Source organism: Ischnura elegans, chromosome 6, assembly GCF_921293095.1.
Source record: "Ischnura elegans chromosome 6, ioIscEleg1.1, whole genome shotgun sequence".
Taxonomy (NCBI): domain Eukaryota; kingdom Metazoa; phylum Arthropoda; class Insecta; order Odonata; family Coenagrionidae; genus Ischnura; species Ischnura elegans.
The window spans coordinates 42,341,090-42,355,320 of NC_060251.1; the positions used below are offsets into that span (position 1 = coordinate 42,341,090).

At 39.4% G+C, this 14,231-nt stretch overlaps 1 protein-coding gene across 2 annotated transcripts in view; it reads left to right on the plus strand.

The window, feature by feature from the left end:
- LOC124160576 (ATP-binding cassette sub-family C member 4-like) overlaps nucleotides 1-14,231 on the plus strand; it is an 80,061-nt gene that overhangs the window by 61,006 nt on the left and 4,824 nt on the right. For both annotated transcript variants that reach the window (XM_046536457.1, XM_046536458.1), the window contains 5 exons: nucleotides 885-964; nucleotides 3,522-3,672; nucleotides 4,319-4,425; nucleotides 4,601-4,724; nucleotides 7,034-7,204. In XM_046536457.1, the coding sequence (XP_046392413.1) occupies nucleotides 885-964; nucleotides 3,522-3,672; nucleotides 4,319-4,425; nucleotides 4,601-4,724; nucleotides 7,034-7,204 (633 nt within the window). The remainder of the gene's footprint in view (nucleotides 1-884; nucleotides 965-3,521; nucleotides 3,673-4,318; nucleotides 4,426-4,600; nucleotides 4,725-7,033; nucleotides 7,205-14,231) is intronic.

A 14,231-nucleotide genomic window follows, 5' to 3' on the forward strand; every position in this document is an offset into this window, starting at 1 on the left:
ACCCACCATTTGAGGACACCATTGTTTCAAGAATGTTCCTGCTGACTCGAGACTCTACTGAAGACCCCTCGTACAATTAATGTTAAAAATATTGGTGGTGGGTCTTATTGCCATATAGGCATTGAGAAAGTGTTACTATCTTTAATGAAAGATAACCCCTCCATCCTGCACACAGGTGCAATATAGTTGCAATGTAACATTGATGGGCTTCCTCTATGTAAAAGTTAAAACAGTCAGGTATGGCCCATATTAATGAGCCTAGAGGATTTTCCTTCCATTCCACCCTTTGTTGTGGGTGTGCATCATGGGAATGAAAAGCCAAAATCATGCTCTGAATATTTAGCTGAGTATGTGGAAGAAATGATAAGACTGAAAATGGAGGGTGTAGAGTTTAGGCAACAGGGTCCGGAAAAATTTTTGAAGAATGACATGCCTGGAAATACATTTCACATCATATTGGCACTAAGGATTTCAGTTTAAGTAGATGCAGTTATTGCATGTCAAAACTAGACAAATAGTTTTAAATAATTTTTTTATTTCTCTGAGGTTTTTGGGGGGATCTATCCCCTCTTCACCCCTTCATAGTAACACCACTGATGATCGGTGAATACTGATTAAATGTCTGTGGGATGCGAACTGGGTCAGTTGATTATGTTATGTAGTCATTTACAAGGAGGTATCAATTGATGTCCAAATGAAGTTGGGATGACCTCTTGCATTGTCAGTGGGAAAAAGTTTGGACATCAACCTGATGACTTAGATAATTTCAATTTGCATGTGTACATAGTTAATATACATGTGTATATATAGTTACATAAACAGGTTAATTTTTTGTGTTTTCATAATTTCCCGTAATATTTATTCTATCATCACTACTGTTTCAGGGCGTATTCTTAATAGATTCTCCAAAGATATGGGATCCATTGATGAAATGCTTCCCCAAACCATGGTTGACTCTCTACAGGTAAGTTAACTTTGTTTTAGCTAGTATTTATAGGTTTAGTTAGATATGAAAGTCTGAATGAACTCTTCTTTATTTCTTATTCTCATGATGGTTGGGTGGTGGAAAAATTTCATAGCTCTTTTGGTGATCATGTGTGTTATCATAAATTTTTTTTGTTAAACTTTTCCGAAATTAAGAAACCATTGTAATGAAATTTTAAATAGAATTATAAGCCATTGTCATGTCTTGTGCCATATTTTTCCTGAGGGATCCCCACAGCTGTTTTCCAGCTGATTCCCTAAGCCTGCACAGTTCTTTCTAATACCCTTGCCAAGGAATATGTAATGGGGCTCCCATGTCAAAGAACTCATGAATTCTCACATTTATTTCATGAGTTTGTGAGCAAAGTGTCACACTATGACCACTTTTCTTCCTCCTCATTCTGATTCATGCAGCAATGCATATAAATACTTCAGTAAAGCATGTCCGAGAGGCTTCATCCTCTAAAAGACTACGGGAACAAGCACATTTCAAAAAAAACTTTGGCGGCTTACACTCATTATTTCACAGCAGAGACTATACACTAGACTTAAAAACACAATGTGTGCAAGAGACCTCGTGGATTTACTGAAAGGAAAGAGGATTTCTGGTGATTCATTTGCTTGAGACAAAGTCATGCTATGGGGTGCAAATGGGGGACGGTAATTGGCTATGCAACTAGTGCAAACTCCAGAGTTTCCCCACCCCTTTTCTTTCTCTTTTAATGGGACACTTCTGGCTGGCTGGAATAAAGACCATCCCCTCACACACCCACTCCATGGATACATGGCTAGGCTCACCACAACAAGCTTCACCCAGCGATTGTCGGTTTTGTGAAATATACGAGGAGGGGACCCAAAAATAGCCGGACGGATATCGTTGCGTGCGTCGCTCTTATATTTTGGGCTTGGGTGTTACATATTTCATCATTTCTGAGTCAGTATGTGAAATGGTGTGGATATAGGCGGTTGCAGCGAGCCCCTGTGACAGTTTAAATTCGAAGAGTTTTTTGATCTCTTCGAATTTTGAAATGGCTGATATTCAAAAACATCATGCAGCGTTGAAATTTGCTCACTGCTCGATAAAATTGGGTCGGACGCTGTTATTATGTTGTCTACAGCTTATAAAGAACACACTTTTAATATAACTCGAGTGCAGGAGTGGTATTCACTATTGAAGCATGGCAACATGTCGATCGAAGACATTCAATGATCAGACCGGCCTTCCAGGTCCAGAACTGATGAAAATGTGGAAAAAAACTCTTACCCTTGTGCACGAGGATAACAGGCAGTAGCATAGCCAGGAATTTTGTTCGGGGGGGGTCCAAAACCAAGGGGAAAAATTTTTGAAAAACAGGGTACAAAATAATGGTTTTTTAACTAATTTTAACACTTTTCATAATTGAAAAAACTTCAATCGTCAAAGAAATATTTTTTAAATTCATGATTTTTCAATATTTATTTTTCTTTTATGAAGGAAAATAATTGTGTTTTTATATTTTGGGGGGGGGGTCTGGACCCCTCAGACTCCCCTCTGGCTACATAATTGATAAGAGGCATACTATTGACAGACTCGCTGAACAATCTGGTCATTCATGGAGTCCATTACAGCAAATTTCAGCTGAAGATTAGCAATTGAGGCAAATTGTGGCGAAATTCATCCCCCGCTTGTTGCCTCCTGACTTGAGTTTTTGGTAAAAAATTGCATGATACTGCTTCCTCATCCACCCTACTCACCAGATCTCACACCTTTTGAGTTCTTTTTGTTAAACCGGATGAAAATGGTGATGAAAGGGAAATGTTTTGGTCATATTACGGAGGTGGAAAGAAAATCGAAGGACGAGAACCAAAGGTGTTTCACGTGGTAGAAAAAACGTTATAACCAATATATCAGTGTAAATGGAGAGTACACCGAAGGTGACTAACGTTTTTAAGACAGAAAATTAGATTTTGAACTTTTTTAAAACTGTGTCCAGATATTTTTGGGTCCCCCCTTATATCCTTACCTTTTTATCTACATCTCAGTGGACATTGGTTAAGGTGGCCACCACATAGTAGCCTACCCTCACTTTAACAGTTAATTCATAAGTTTTCTGGGATATTACACTATTGCTTATACCACTGCTTTTTTACATAATGCGACCCGGGTTTCGATAAGTTATCATCATCTTCAGACTTAAATTATGATCTATGAAGATAATGATAACTCATCGAAACCCGAGTTGCGTTATGTAAAAAAGCAGTGGTATAAGTAATAGTGTAATATCCAAGAATACTTATAATGGAATACCACAAAGTTAATAATGAGTTAGTGAATTTAGTCGATTCATAAATTGAGATGCTGGTAGAGTTCCTCTTAGTCGGCTCTCTCATTGGAGGGTGATGTGCTGGGGTTCAGAGGCTCAGCCCATCCGTGGTTGGACAAATAGCACTGAATGCTTTAAAACTTATGACCTTGAATGGCACTGTTACTTATGCACCTGATCATCATGTTATCCTCCTCATGTATCCTAAGTCTTTTTTTTCCTTTTTTATTTAAGATATTTCTAAGCTTGTTGGGGATCATCATAATGGTTTCAATCATGAATTTCTGGCTTGTTCTGCCTACTTTAATAATTGGAATAATCTTCTATTACCTGAGGAACATCTATTTGTCTACTTCCCGAAGTGTGAAGAGATTGGATGGAGTAGGTAAGTTGAATTTGAATATGCCTATTTCAAGACATTTTTAAAAAGAGTATAAGTAAGGGAAATAATATTTTTTTATAATATCCTGGTTTGAGCCTAGGACATTTTGTGTGATATTTCTCTCTACATTTTCATGCTTTCATTCAAGTACCCATCCATATCTAGTCCTTAATTTTTTACTTGAGTCACCTCTGTCAACAGACCCAGGGCCTGTAGGCATAACAATACAATACAAACTAGAATCATTATTGCGGTCCTTCTGGAGTTAGGTCCTCAGTTTATTAAATTTATTCATTTTGGAGGTAAACTACATAGTTTCATTTGCTTCAATTTTCATTAGCAAAAGTTTTTTTACCATTGTATGTAAGTAGGTAACAATTTTGCAGTCTTTTTTATAACTAATGCATACACGGCAAGGTATATTGGGCACAGAGCAAGACAAATTTTAAAAATGGCATTGATTTAGTTGAATTCAAATAGATAATTGTCTCTGTTATCATGCTTGTTGTGCCTTGGTATGTAATATGATTCTGAGAGGAAGTTCTCTGTGTCACTTAGAAAGTTTAATTCCTGAAGCAACCTAAGCCTAGCTAACAGCCTCCATGTCTCTTGCTACTCCCAGCCTAATTTTTCTATTTAATAATTTCAGCCAGAAGTCCTGTGTTTTCACATCTCAATGCATCCCTTCAAGGGCTTTCCACAATAAGAGCTTTTGGAGCACAGGATATTTTGATCAAGGAGTTTGATAACTTTCAGGTAATGATGTTTTTTTAAAATATGTACTTATACCTATATGCTAGAATCCTTGTGAACTAAATTTAAAATTATCTAGCCTTCTGGCAATGTCTGGAGTATGCTTTGCTTATGCTTAAGCTAGAGTCTTATTTTATTTTACTAAGAAATGTCATCATGATGCTTTTCATTTTTTCAGGATACCCACTCATCAGCATGGTTCATGTTCATTACCACCAGCAGAGCATTTGGACTCTGGCTGGATTTGTTTTGCTTTGTCTACATTTCCCTGGTTACCATCAGCTTCTTGGTCATGGGTGGTGGTAAGTTTTTAAGCATTTTTGGCACTTCTTGTCATTATGTCACTACCCCAGTATTCATTACACTAGTTCATTAGGACTGTGTCATTGAGGAAAAGCATACACCCAGTGAGAAATGGTTCATCGAATCTACGTCGAATCTTCGTCGATTCGACGAGTATAGATCGATATGTGGTCGACGTAGATTTTATTTGTTCAATCGACGATTTTTCGACGTGTTATTCTCATTGGTCAGCGGGGCCAGCGTGTTGATTGGCTGAGTGATGTTGTGACAAAGTCTTAAATTTAACTGTGAGACTCTATTAAAACATATGTGACACAAATCATAAAGCTAAAATTAAATAATTATTTTATTAATTCATACACATTAGTCTTAATCTCGGAGAACAATCTTTGATTCCTTTTCATTCTGCAACTTTACCGGAAGCGCATGTCGTTGAAGCTTGAAGGCAGTCTCCAACAGACTCTACCGGTCTCTACTAATCTTTGGACCCTGTCGATCTGATAAACCGGTTGAACCGTGGGAAACCAGTGTCGGTTGCTGTCGGTGTTTCGTTTCGTGTCATTTCGATACCTTTAGCCTCGCGTCATAGATATCAACAGCTCACATTTTTTCTCAAGGGTTTCTGATTATTATTAAAGATAAATACGAAGGACTTGAGGTTACAATTCACCATAATAAATTTGAAACAGACTAATTATTTCACCCGTCATTTGTTTAGACAATGCGTGCTCGAGTGAAATCCGTCGTTGGGGCAGCAATAGATGCTCTTTATTAGCCGAAAAGATCTATATATCCGTAATTATTATTAGTAATCGCAGGTAAGAAGACGGTACCACGTCGACATAGAAAACACGTCGATGACATCGACGTTGAAAACACGTCGATGACGTCGAGGTCGAAAACACGTCGATTTTCGGACCATATAGACATCGATCGATGTGTTGCCATCGACGAATTATCGATGACTACTTCGACGTCGAATCGACGGCGATTCGATGACTCATTTCTCACTGGGACAGTTGATTGATGTATTGTTCTGAATGATATTATGAGGGGAAATCTACCCTAGTAAAAATAATTAACTCCTTTGTGTACCTAGTTTAGGACTACATTTCAGCTAGGATCATTGGATATTAGCCATACCCTCAGCCTCCACTACATCGAAGTTAGGTAATATTGTGTAATTTCGAGTATTGCAGGGTGAGCCCTGCTATCCATAGATGGGATTCTAAGGGAAGGTTAGTTTTCCCTTCCTCTATACACCATGAAGTGTAGAGGATAGGTGTAGAGGACATATTGCTCTCCTCTATCGAGGTTTAGAATAACTTCAGCAGGCTGTTGAGGAAGGATATGGCTACCATCCAAGATGTATAAAGAAAAGCGTTATCTGCATGGCAGGTACTTTGCCAGAAATTTGCTTTGGGGGAGCTTGGGTGGTTTGCAGGTTGCCTATACTATTTAGTTGTCAATTTTCATGACGTGTCAGGAAACAATGCATTTTATTGAACCAGCTGTATATGTATTTCATTTGCATAATTCTCAATGGTAAATTAATTTTTTGTTGCTAGTAGACCGTATGAAGTGTTACTAGTATATAAAAAATGGGGTGTTTTAGGATAGGTACCCCTGGGCTATTGGTCTCATCAGAAGATGTATTCAGGTAGTCACCTACAGTGGTGGGCATAGGTGGATTTAGGGGAGGGGGCACGGGGGCTCGTACCCCCCCAGGCACTTAAAAAATAGACAAGATTTTTAATACGGTTATCATTAAGGTGGGGGGGAGTGGCACGGGGGCACGTGCCCCTCCAGATGCATAAAAAATAGACAAGATTTTTAATGCGGTTATCATTATGTTCGTTTTATTTTGTGTATTGCGGAGCCTCAATCATTTAATTTAATATTAATAACTTTCATATCAAAATAAAGAGTATATTTCTACAGTAATTGTTGTATTTTATTTTTAATATCAAATATGAGATGACCTGTCAGACCCCCCAGAAAAAATCCTAGATCTGCCCCTGGTGGTCGGTATCTAGAGAAAACATTTTAGGGGTTTCAGCCCCTAGGAGTTCATTTTTATCAGGGTAATAGTGAAAATTATTTTAGTTTTAAAGCTATTTATTAATTTTTAAGTTGGTTTGGTGCTCTATTTCTGCCTATATTTCAATGGAAAAGTAAATGCATAAATAAAAGTAAATGCAAAAATAAAAGTATTCCATTGAAACATTGGTTGAAATGGAAAGTCTAACCTGGTTATCAACATATGTATTTGGAAACTCTGTCTATACTTTATTCCGTTTCATTTCAGATACATTTGGTGGTAATGTTGGTTTGGCCATCACTCAGTCCATTGGGTTGACCGGAATGTTCCAATGGGGAATGCGACAGTCAGCCGAAATGGAGAATCAGATGACTTCGGTGGAGAGAGTGGTTGAGTACACCGATGTTGAAAAAGAACCACCTCTAGTATCTCCTCCTGGTAAGTTATTTAGTATCAGAAGAGCTAGAGTTGTTATATGCTCTAAAATCGATTAAATGTCTTAAATCAGGTGTAAGCTATACCATAGGGCAGATATATAAAAATCCAGATCAGGAAAAAAACATGCTAACAATAAGAGCTATTCCATGTCAAATCATTCACAGCTTTTTTTTAAACTCTCCAATTCTCATAAATGGTAAGATGAACAATCATCATATCACATTTACATGCATCAAACACGTCATCTCAGATTTTCATTAAAAAAATATAGTTTATTGCTGCATCAGTCCTCTATTCTTATGCAAAAGGCTATCCTGGGTCAATCATGGAAAGATAGTTTAATATGGGAATACTGTACTGTGTGCTCTATTACTTGATAGTTATTGGAGCATACTGTGCAATACTTTCTTATTATTGTGAAGACATGGTGCTTTCATGTAATAAATTTGCAAATGACATGACAAGCAGGCCCATCGCGAGGGTGGGGCATCGCGACGGTGGGGCAGTGTTGGGATTTAAAATACCAATGGACCAAAATGTATAAAATAATTTATTTCATCTTAATTTTTTTAGTGATGCATATCTACTTAATCCTAGGTTTTATAATAATTCAGTTTTAAATTGCTGCATTAGGATTTTCCATATAAATTAGAGATGTGCGAATAGTATCCGCGAATACTCGAATACTAGAAAGTATTCAATATTCGAGATCTCGAATATTTATGCCAAAGGTGCCGTCTCGAATACCTCGAATACTTTTAATTTCGCGTCATACACTGTCGCTCGCACGTCGTTGGTACTTGACTCGAAAAAAGAGGAGAACTCTAGTCGTTTAGTGCATGCAGCGCCGTTTTAGGCAAGCTGACGAACTACATCAAATTCGCGGGTTAGAGCGGTGAATAGAGTTCAACGTGGGGAACCGAAATTGATCGGGTGAAAAAAATCCGAAAATCCCAGGTTTCCCCCATCAGGAGAAGCTCACAAGGAACATTCACGAAGTGTACTCCGCCGATTTCGTTCAAATTTGGTAGGATGGTAGTGTTCCGTAATTAATGGAAATTTGCAAAATTTCCCGTGCCCTTAAGCCCTGTGGCCCGAGATATCTGCATTCAAAGTTGCGCGACGGCCACCCTTTTTGAGGCGAGGGGCCCCTCACTCACGGGCCGGCAGCGAGGCGTCCCTGCCGGCAAGCGCTAGGGGGAAGGCCTGCGGGCGGTCCGGGCGTCAGCGGTCTACTTACTATCTTCCCACAGACGAAAGAAGCGGTGCGTGATCCAAGGACTAAACGATGGCCAATGTTTCGAGGAATTTTTGAATAGCTTAAATTTGTACACATACCCTTGCGGCTCCTGCTTCTAGTCAAGATTTTCAGAAGGGTTCGAGAGGAGCCATAAAACCCACTCCTTCCACCCTCAACTATTGTTGGCTGAATGGGAAAACCAAAAGGGCTTCTCCATCTGGCGAATGACGATAGGAAATTGAACGCAGTTTCTTCATGTTTAATAGAGAGATTTAGAAGAGCGAAAGAAGATTTCCAGATAGTGCACGATAGTGACTTACGAAGGTGGGCGTATGAAGATAATGGCAAAATGACAAATCCCCTAGAAAATTTTTCTGCTTCAACAGGATGGTTGTGGAAGTTTAAAAAATCGCATAATATAGTGTCTAGGAAAGTTACCAAAGTTGTTTCTCGGAAACAGAACTTTGACTGGCAAAAGACATCCGAAAAGGCACATTCTTTTGTAAACGATGTCCGGCTATTATTGGCCCAGAAGCCAAATTACTTTCTCTTAAATACTGACCAGAGTGGGTTTAAGAAAGAATTACACTCGGGACGAACCCTGCATTTCCGAGGAGTGAAAACGGTGGAGTCAACGGTACAGTCCCTCGGAGCGACGACCCATTCGTATACGATACAGCCGACGATCTCGATGGATGGTGAACTTCTCTCTCCTTTATTTATTTGCCTGCAGGAGAAAGGTGGAATTTTTCCAAAAAATGTTTCTGTGTTTGAAGCTCCAAATCTTCACGTCGTGGCTTCTAATTCCGGTTTGTTGACGAAAACCATTTTGCTAGAAGAGTATTTTGGTAAAGTGCTGTTTCCAAATTTAAAAAAGGACACAATTCTCTTGGTGGACTCGTGGAGTGCATTTAATAACAGAGAAGGAATTCTTTCCATGAAGACAGGATCATTTCAATTTGAAATACAGCAAATACCGCCCAAAACTACAAGCATCATACAGCCGTTGGATGTGTATTTTTTCCGAATGTGGAAGAATTTTGTGAGAAAATTCTCCGACCGAGTGTTGCTGGACCAAATAGACTTGAATTTATTTCAAAGAAATAATATTTTGAAACTTCAATCTCTGACTCACTCACAATTCTCCGCTCCTTTGTTCAAAAATTTCATTCGCTACTCCTGGTTTCGAGCGGGATACACGAATGAAAGACCAGAAGTGCATATTACGCCTGTTGATTATTGCTTCGATAGTAATATTATGAAGGATAGATGTGATATTATAGTTGAAGAACAAGGGTGCAACTTTTTGACATTCATCAGATGCGCTATCTGTGCAAAAAAATGCTGTTTTCACCATTTTTTCAATGAACATCACAACTGTGAAAAATAAAACACTATAGAGCGCCATTTTTTGTTATTATTTTATCTATAGAATAGATGATTGATTCATAATTATTTTGAATATCAATGTTTTCACCATTTTTCGCTGAAAAAAAAATAGAAAAATTTGTGCCCTATTGCACTTCTGAATGGGATTTCATTGTTTAATGTGAATTTTTGCCTTTCATGGTATGTATTTAAAATTAGAGCGGAAAACTTAAGGATTTTTGATGGTTGGGGTTCATTTAAGAGTTGCGCAAGGGAGAGACTTCCACGAGGTTCATAGTTCAGGACTCGATAAACAGAGATGAAGACGGAGGGGGACGGAATACATTATTTTAAAGTGATCGGAAGTCTTTGAATCAGATCACTCATGGGAAATTCGGGTATCTTCACTTTATTTGGTTAATGGCACCTTTAAAATAACGGAATGTTGGTAAATCCTTCCAGAAAGAGAAAAAAAAGAGTGGCCTGTGCTAAATGTAGGGTTTTGTGTCTATTCCTTCACTGGGTGAGGGCAAACGATTGGGTTTTTCCTCAAGCTAAAAGGAATATTATCTATAGGCTCGGGGATATTCGAAGGTCAAGACATTATTTGTGGGAGTCTTTGAGGGTGGGGTAAACTGTGAACGTGAGGGAAACATTTGACAGGAGCGGTCGCCTTCTCATTGTGCGTTTTTATATTTCCCGTCCCAAACTGCAAACAAAGACCGAAGGGAGAGCCCCCGCGGCGTTGGGTCAGTCGCTACTGGTCGGACCCAAGCTAATGAGTGTCGATGGTCTTCGACTGTTCGGCATTGTCACAGTCACGAAAACGGATTTCAATCCACCTAGAGTGTAAAATCTGGCGCATGAGTATATAGTTCCTTGCCATTGTGCGTAAATAAGTTCAATGGACTCAAAAGAGAATGAGAAAAAAGTTTAGACATTTCTTAATCCACTGGCAGTCACTGCAGGGTTAGAGGAAATTAATATGTCGTAGACAACCTTTGGTGTCGGTTCACAGCAAAAGGAGGCGTTACCCTCTCAAAGACTTCAATTTACCCTGGTTTTTCCGGTCTTCAAGCGGTGAAGGTACTATTTGCCTGATGTTAAATACGTGAAGGAATATAGGATGCGGTAATCTAATTATTTGTTACTCCGAAAATTCTTGTTGGCGCCTTCCCCCAAAATTCATGTTGAATGTTTCTTTTTTCCTACAACACTAATTGATTGAGTTTATCATTTACTTAATACGCAAATCTGCATGCAGCTAAAATGCTGTAGCGTTAAATTCGCTATGAGTAACATTAATTTTGCCCTTTACGACATTACGAGTAGATAAACATCGTAATTTGCTGGCAGGGGTAAATTCCCCGCAGGCGTATACAGAGTACGCATCTTTTGAACTACATTTATTATTTTTTATGGAAATTAGTCGATCGGTCACGGGAAAATTATCTGCATTTATTATTTATAAATTATAGGGAAACTGGGCTAAGGTGATTGTCATTCTTGGATGCCTACAAATCCATAATTTCTATCTTTCCTCCGCTTCTTGTCAGCGTAAGGATGGTAGACCGCTGATGCCCGGACCGCCCCCAGGCATTCCCCCTAGCGCTTGCCGGCAGGGACGACGAATATTTTTATTACATTCCTAGGATTGATCACCATTTCGATGAAAATAAAAGGAACGGCTTTGCAGCTCACTCGTCTACAAAATCTCTTGCTTGTTCGTCCTCGTTCGGAGCTCACTTCGCAAATGGTGTAGAAAAAGCATTTTTGCTGATTTAAACAGAGGTACCGAAGACCCTATCGTCATTCGCCAGATGGAGAAGCCCTTTTGGTTTTCCCATTCAGCCAACAATAGTTGAGGGTGGAAGGAGTGGGTTTTATGGCTCCTCTCGAACCCTTCTGAAAATCTTGACTAGAAGCAGGAGCCGCAAGGGTATGTGTACAAATTTAAGCTATTCAAAAATTCCTCGAAACATTGGCCATCGTTTAGTCCTTGGATCACGCACCGCTTCTTTCGTCTGTGGGAAGATAGTAAGTAGACCGCTGACGCCCGGACCGCCCGCAGGCCTTCCCCCTAGCGCTTGCCGGCAGGGACGCCTCGCTGCCGGCCCGTGAGTGAGGGGCCCCTCGCCTCAAAAAGGGTGGCCGTCGCGCAACTTTGAATGCAGATATCTCGGGCCACAGGGCTTAAGGGCACGGGAAATTTTGCAAATTTCCATTAATTACGGAACACTACCATCCTACCAAATTTGAACGAAATCGGCGCAGTACACTTCGTGAATGTTCCTTGTCAGTGCCGTGGGTTAGTGACATTGGCGCATTTCCCACGATCCGCTATCCACCTCAATTCAGCGTTCGCCCCACCCCCTCCGACGATTTCCTCTTCTCCGAAATCAAACAAAAGGTCCCGGCTTGCCCAGGGATCGTATTACGAAGACCTCAGCTTCGAAAAAAATATCAAGTTACCGGAAAAAAATAGAATCGCGTTTCACCCTTCTTCCCCAGGAGATGAAACTACCATAAGGAGGAACTCATCAGTGCCGTGGGATAGTGACATTGGCGCATTTCCCACGATCTGCTATCCCCCTCCATTCAGCGTTCGCCCCACCCCCTCCGACGATTTCCTCTTCTCCGAAATCAAACAAAAGGTCCCAGCTCACGCAGGGATCGTATTACGAAGACCTTAGCTTCGAAAAAATATCAAGTTACACGAGAACAATAAAAACGTGTCTCGCGCCCCCCCTCTACTCACCCACTGGCCTTTTTCTGCTTACCTGCTTCGAAGTTCCCCATTTCTGGAAGTCAACTGCTGCATGAGTCATCTACTAGCCCAAAAGTTGTCTAACAATGACTTTCGGCAATTGATATTACGATTTTATTGGATTGAAATATTAGTAATAAGCGCGTAATTTAAAAAAGAATAAGACCAAACACGACATATTTCTGACTTTGTTTAAGCATTTTACGCAGGAAAATAAATGCCGGAAAGACTAAGAAATACGACGGAGGCTTAGCATTTTGGCGTAATGCTCAAATAGGGTGGTTTCCTATTATTTTTTATTGCCTATATCGAAAGATTATTACTCCTGGAGTACGTATTTCACACTTTTAGATTTTTAAATGACGATATATATTTTTCGCGATTAAATGAAAAGTGAAAAATTTCAAGCGCACGAAAACGCGTCGCGTAAGTATGAATGCCGGGAAAAACTCCGCGTGATGTCGTTCTGCTTCAAGCTGCCGCGAGTGAGGTGACCTTGGGGCGAGGCTCTGAGCGCTAACACGACGCAGGATGCTAGCAGGTAGCCGAGTACCATGCTAGCTGGTAGCGCTAGGCTAAAATAAGGATTATTAATACCTTATCAAGCGAAGAAAACTTTCCGACCATAGCCAGTTTTAATAATTGATTATTAAGACATGTTTCCCTGATATTTGTGCCTCATGCATGCATTGGTAACCTTAGACGATGTAAACTCCTATCCTCTCGTGTAGAAAATATAGGTCCCTGTGATGTCAACTGGAGTGGCATTACATGGGTGCCAATCTGGCCTTTTTCAAATGAGGATAAAATTGACCATTGCCATTGGTCTAAACCGGTATTTCTAGAACCAAATAATTTGTATATTATGAATACACCAATGGTGGGTAACAAATCACAATCAATGCCTTTCATTTTCTTTAATGAAGGAAACTACCCTATTGTTTATATAAAATTAAAATATTCCATTAATCAGCTAAATTCCTGTTTGAATCCTTTAAAGGCAGTCACAATTACTCGCCAAAATCTTGGGTTTCCTGCTGCATAAGCGAGCTAGTCAAACATTTTCACATTCATCGTTTAGTATTCGAGGTATTCGAAATTCGAGGTATTCGAATATTCGAGCAATGATTTGATATTCGAATTCGATATTCGAATTCGAGAAATCTACTATTCGACCCATCCCTAATATAAATGTGAAGTCAATTGAAAGAATAGTCTTTTGAGAAAATTTCCTTTCCCTGTTGTAAGTTATTCTTCCTTGAAATACATGACCATGGCTTTCAGGGGAATTCAAAACAGCGGAAAAGTTCGGGAGATACTGTGTATAAGTGCAACCCCTCAAAATAAATGTTACTGAAATCTACCTCTTCTTCAATTGCACTCTCCCACCCTTTGAAATTTTTTATAACTGCAGCCTTGATTAATTGTCAAAATAATCCTATCTTATCTTTTCATACACTTGTACTTTTTGTATTTTAATTTATTGAGTTAATGTATCTTATTGTGGTCTGATTTGATTCAAATTTTTCGGTGATTGATTTCATGTAATTTAAAATATGTATGTATCATTACAGCAGTGGGTCTATTGTATAAACATCATAGGTATCTTAAGTTTCAATCATCAATTGGGGGAGGTGTAGTCCCTATGATCA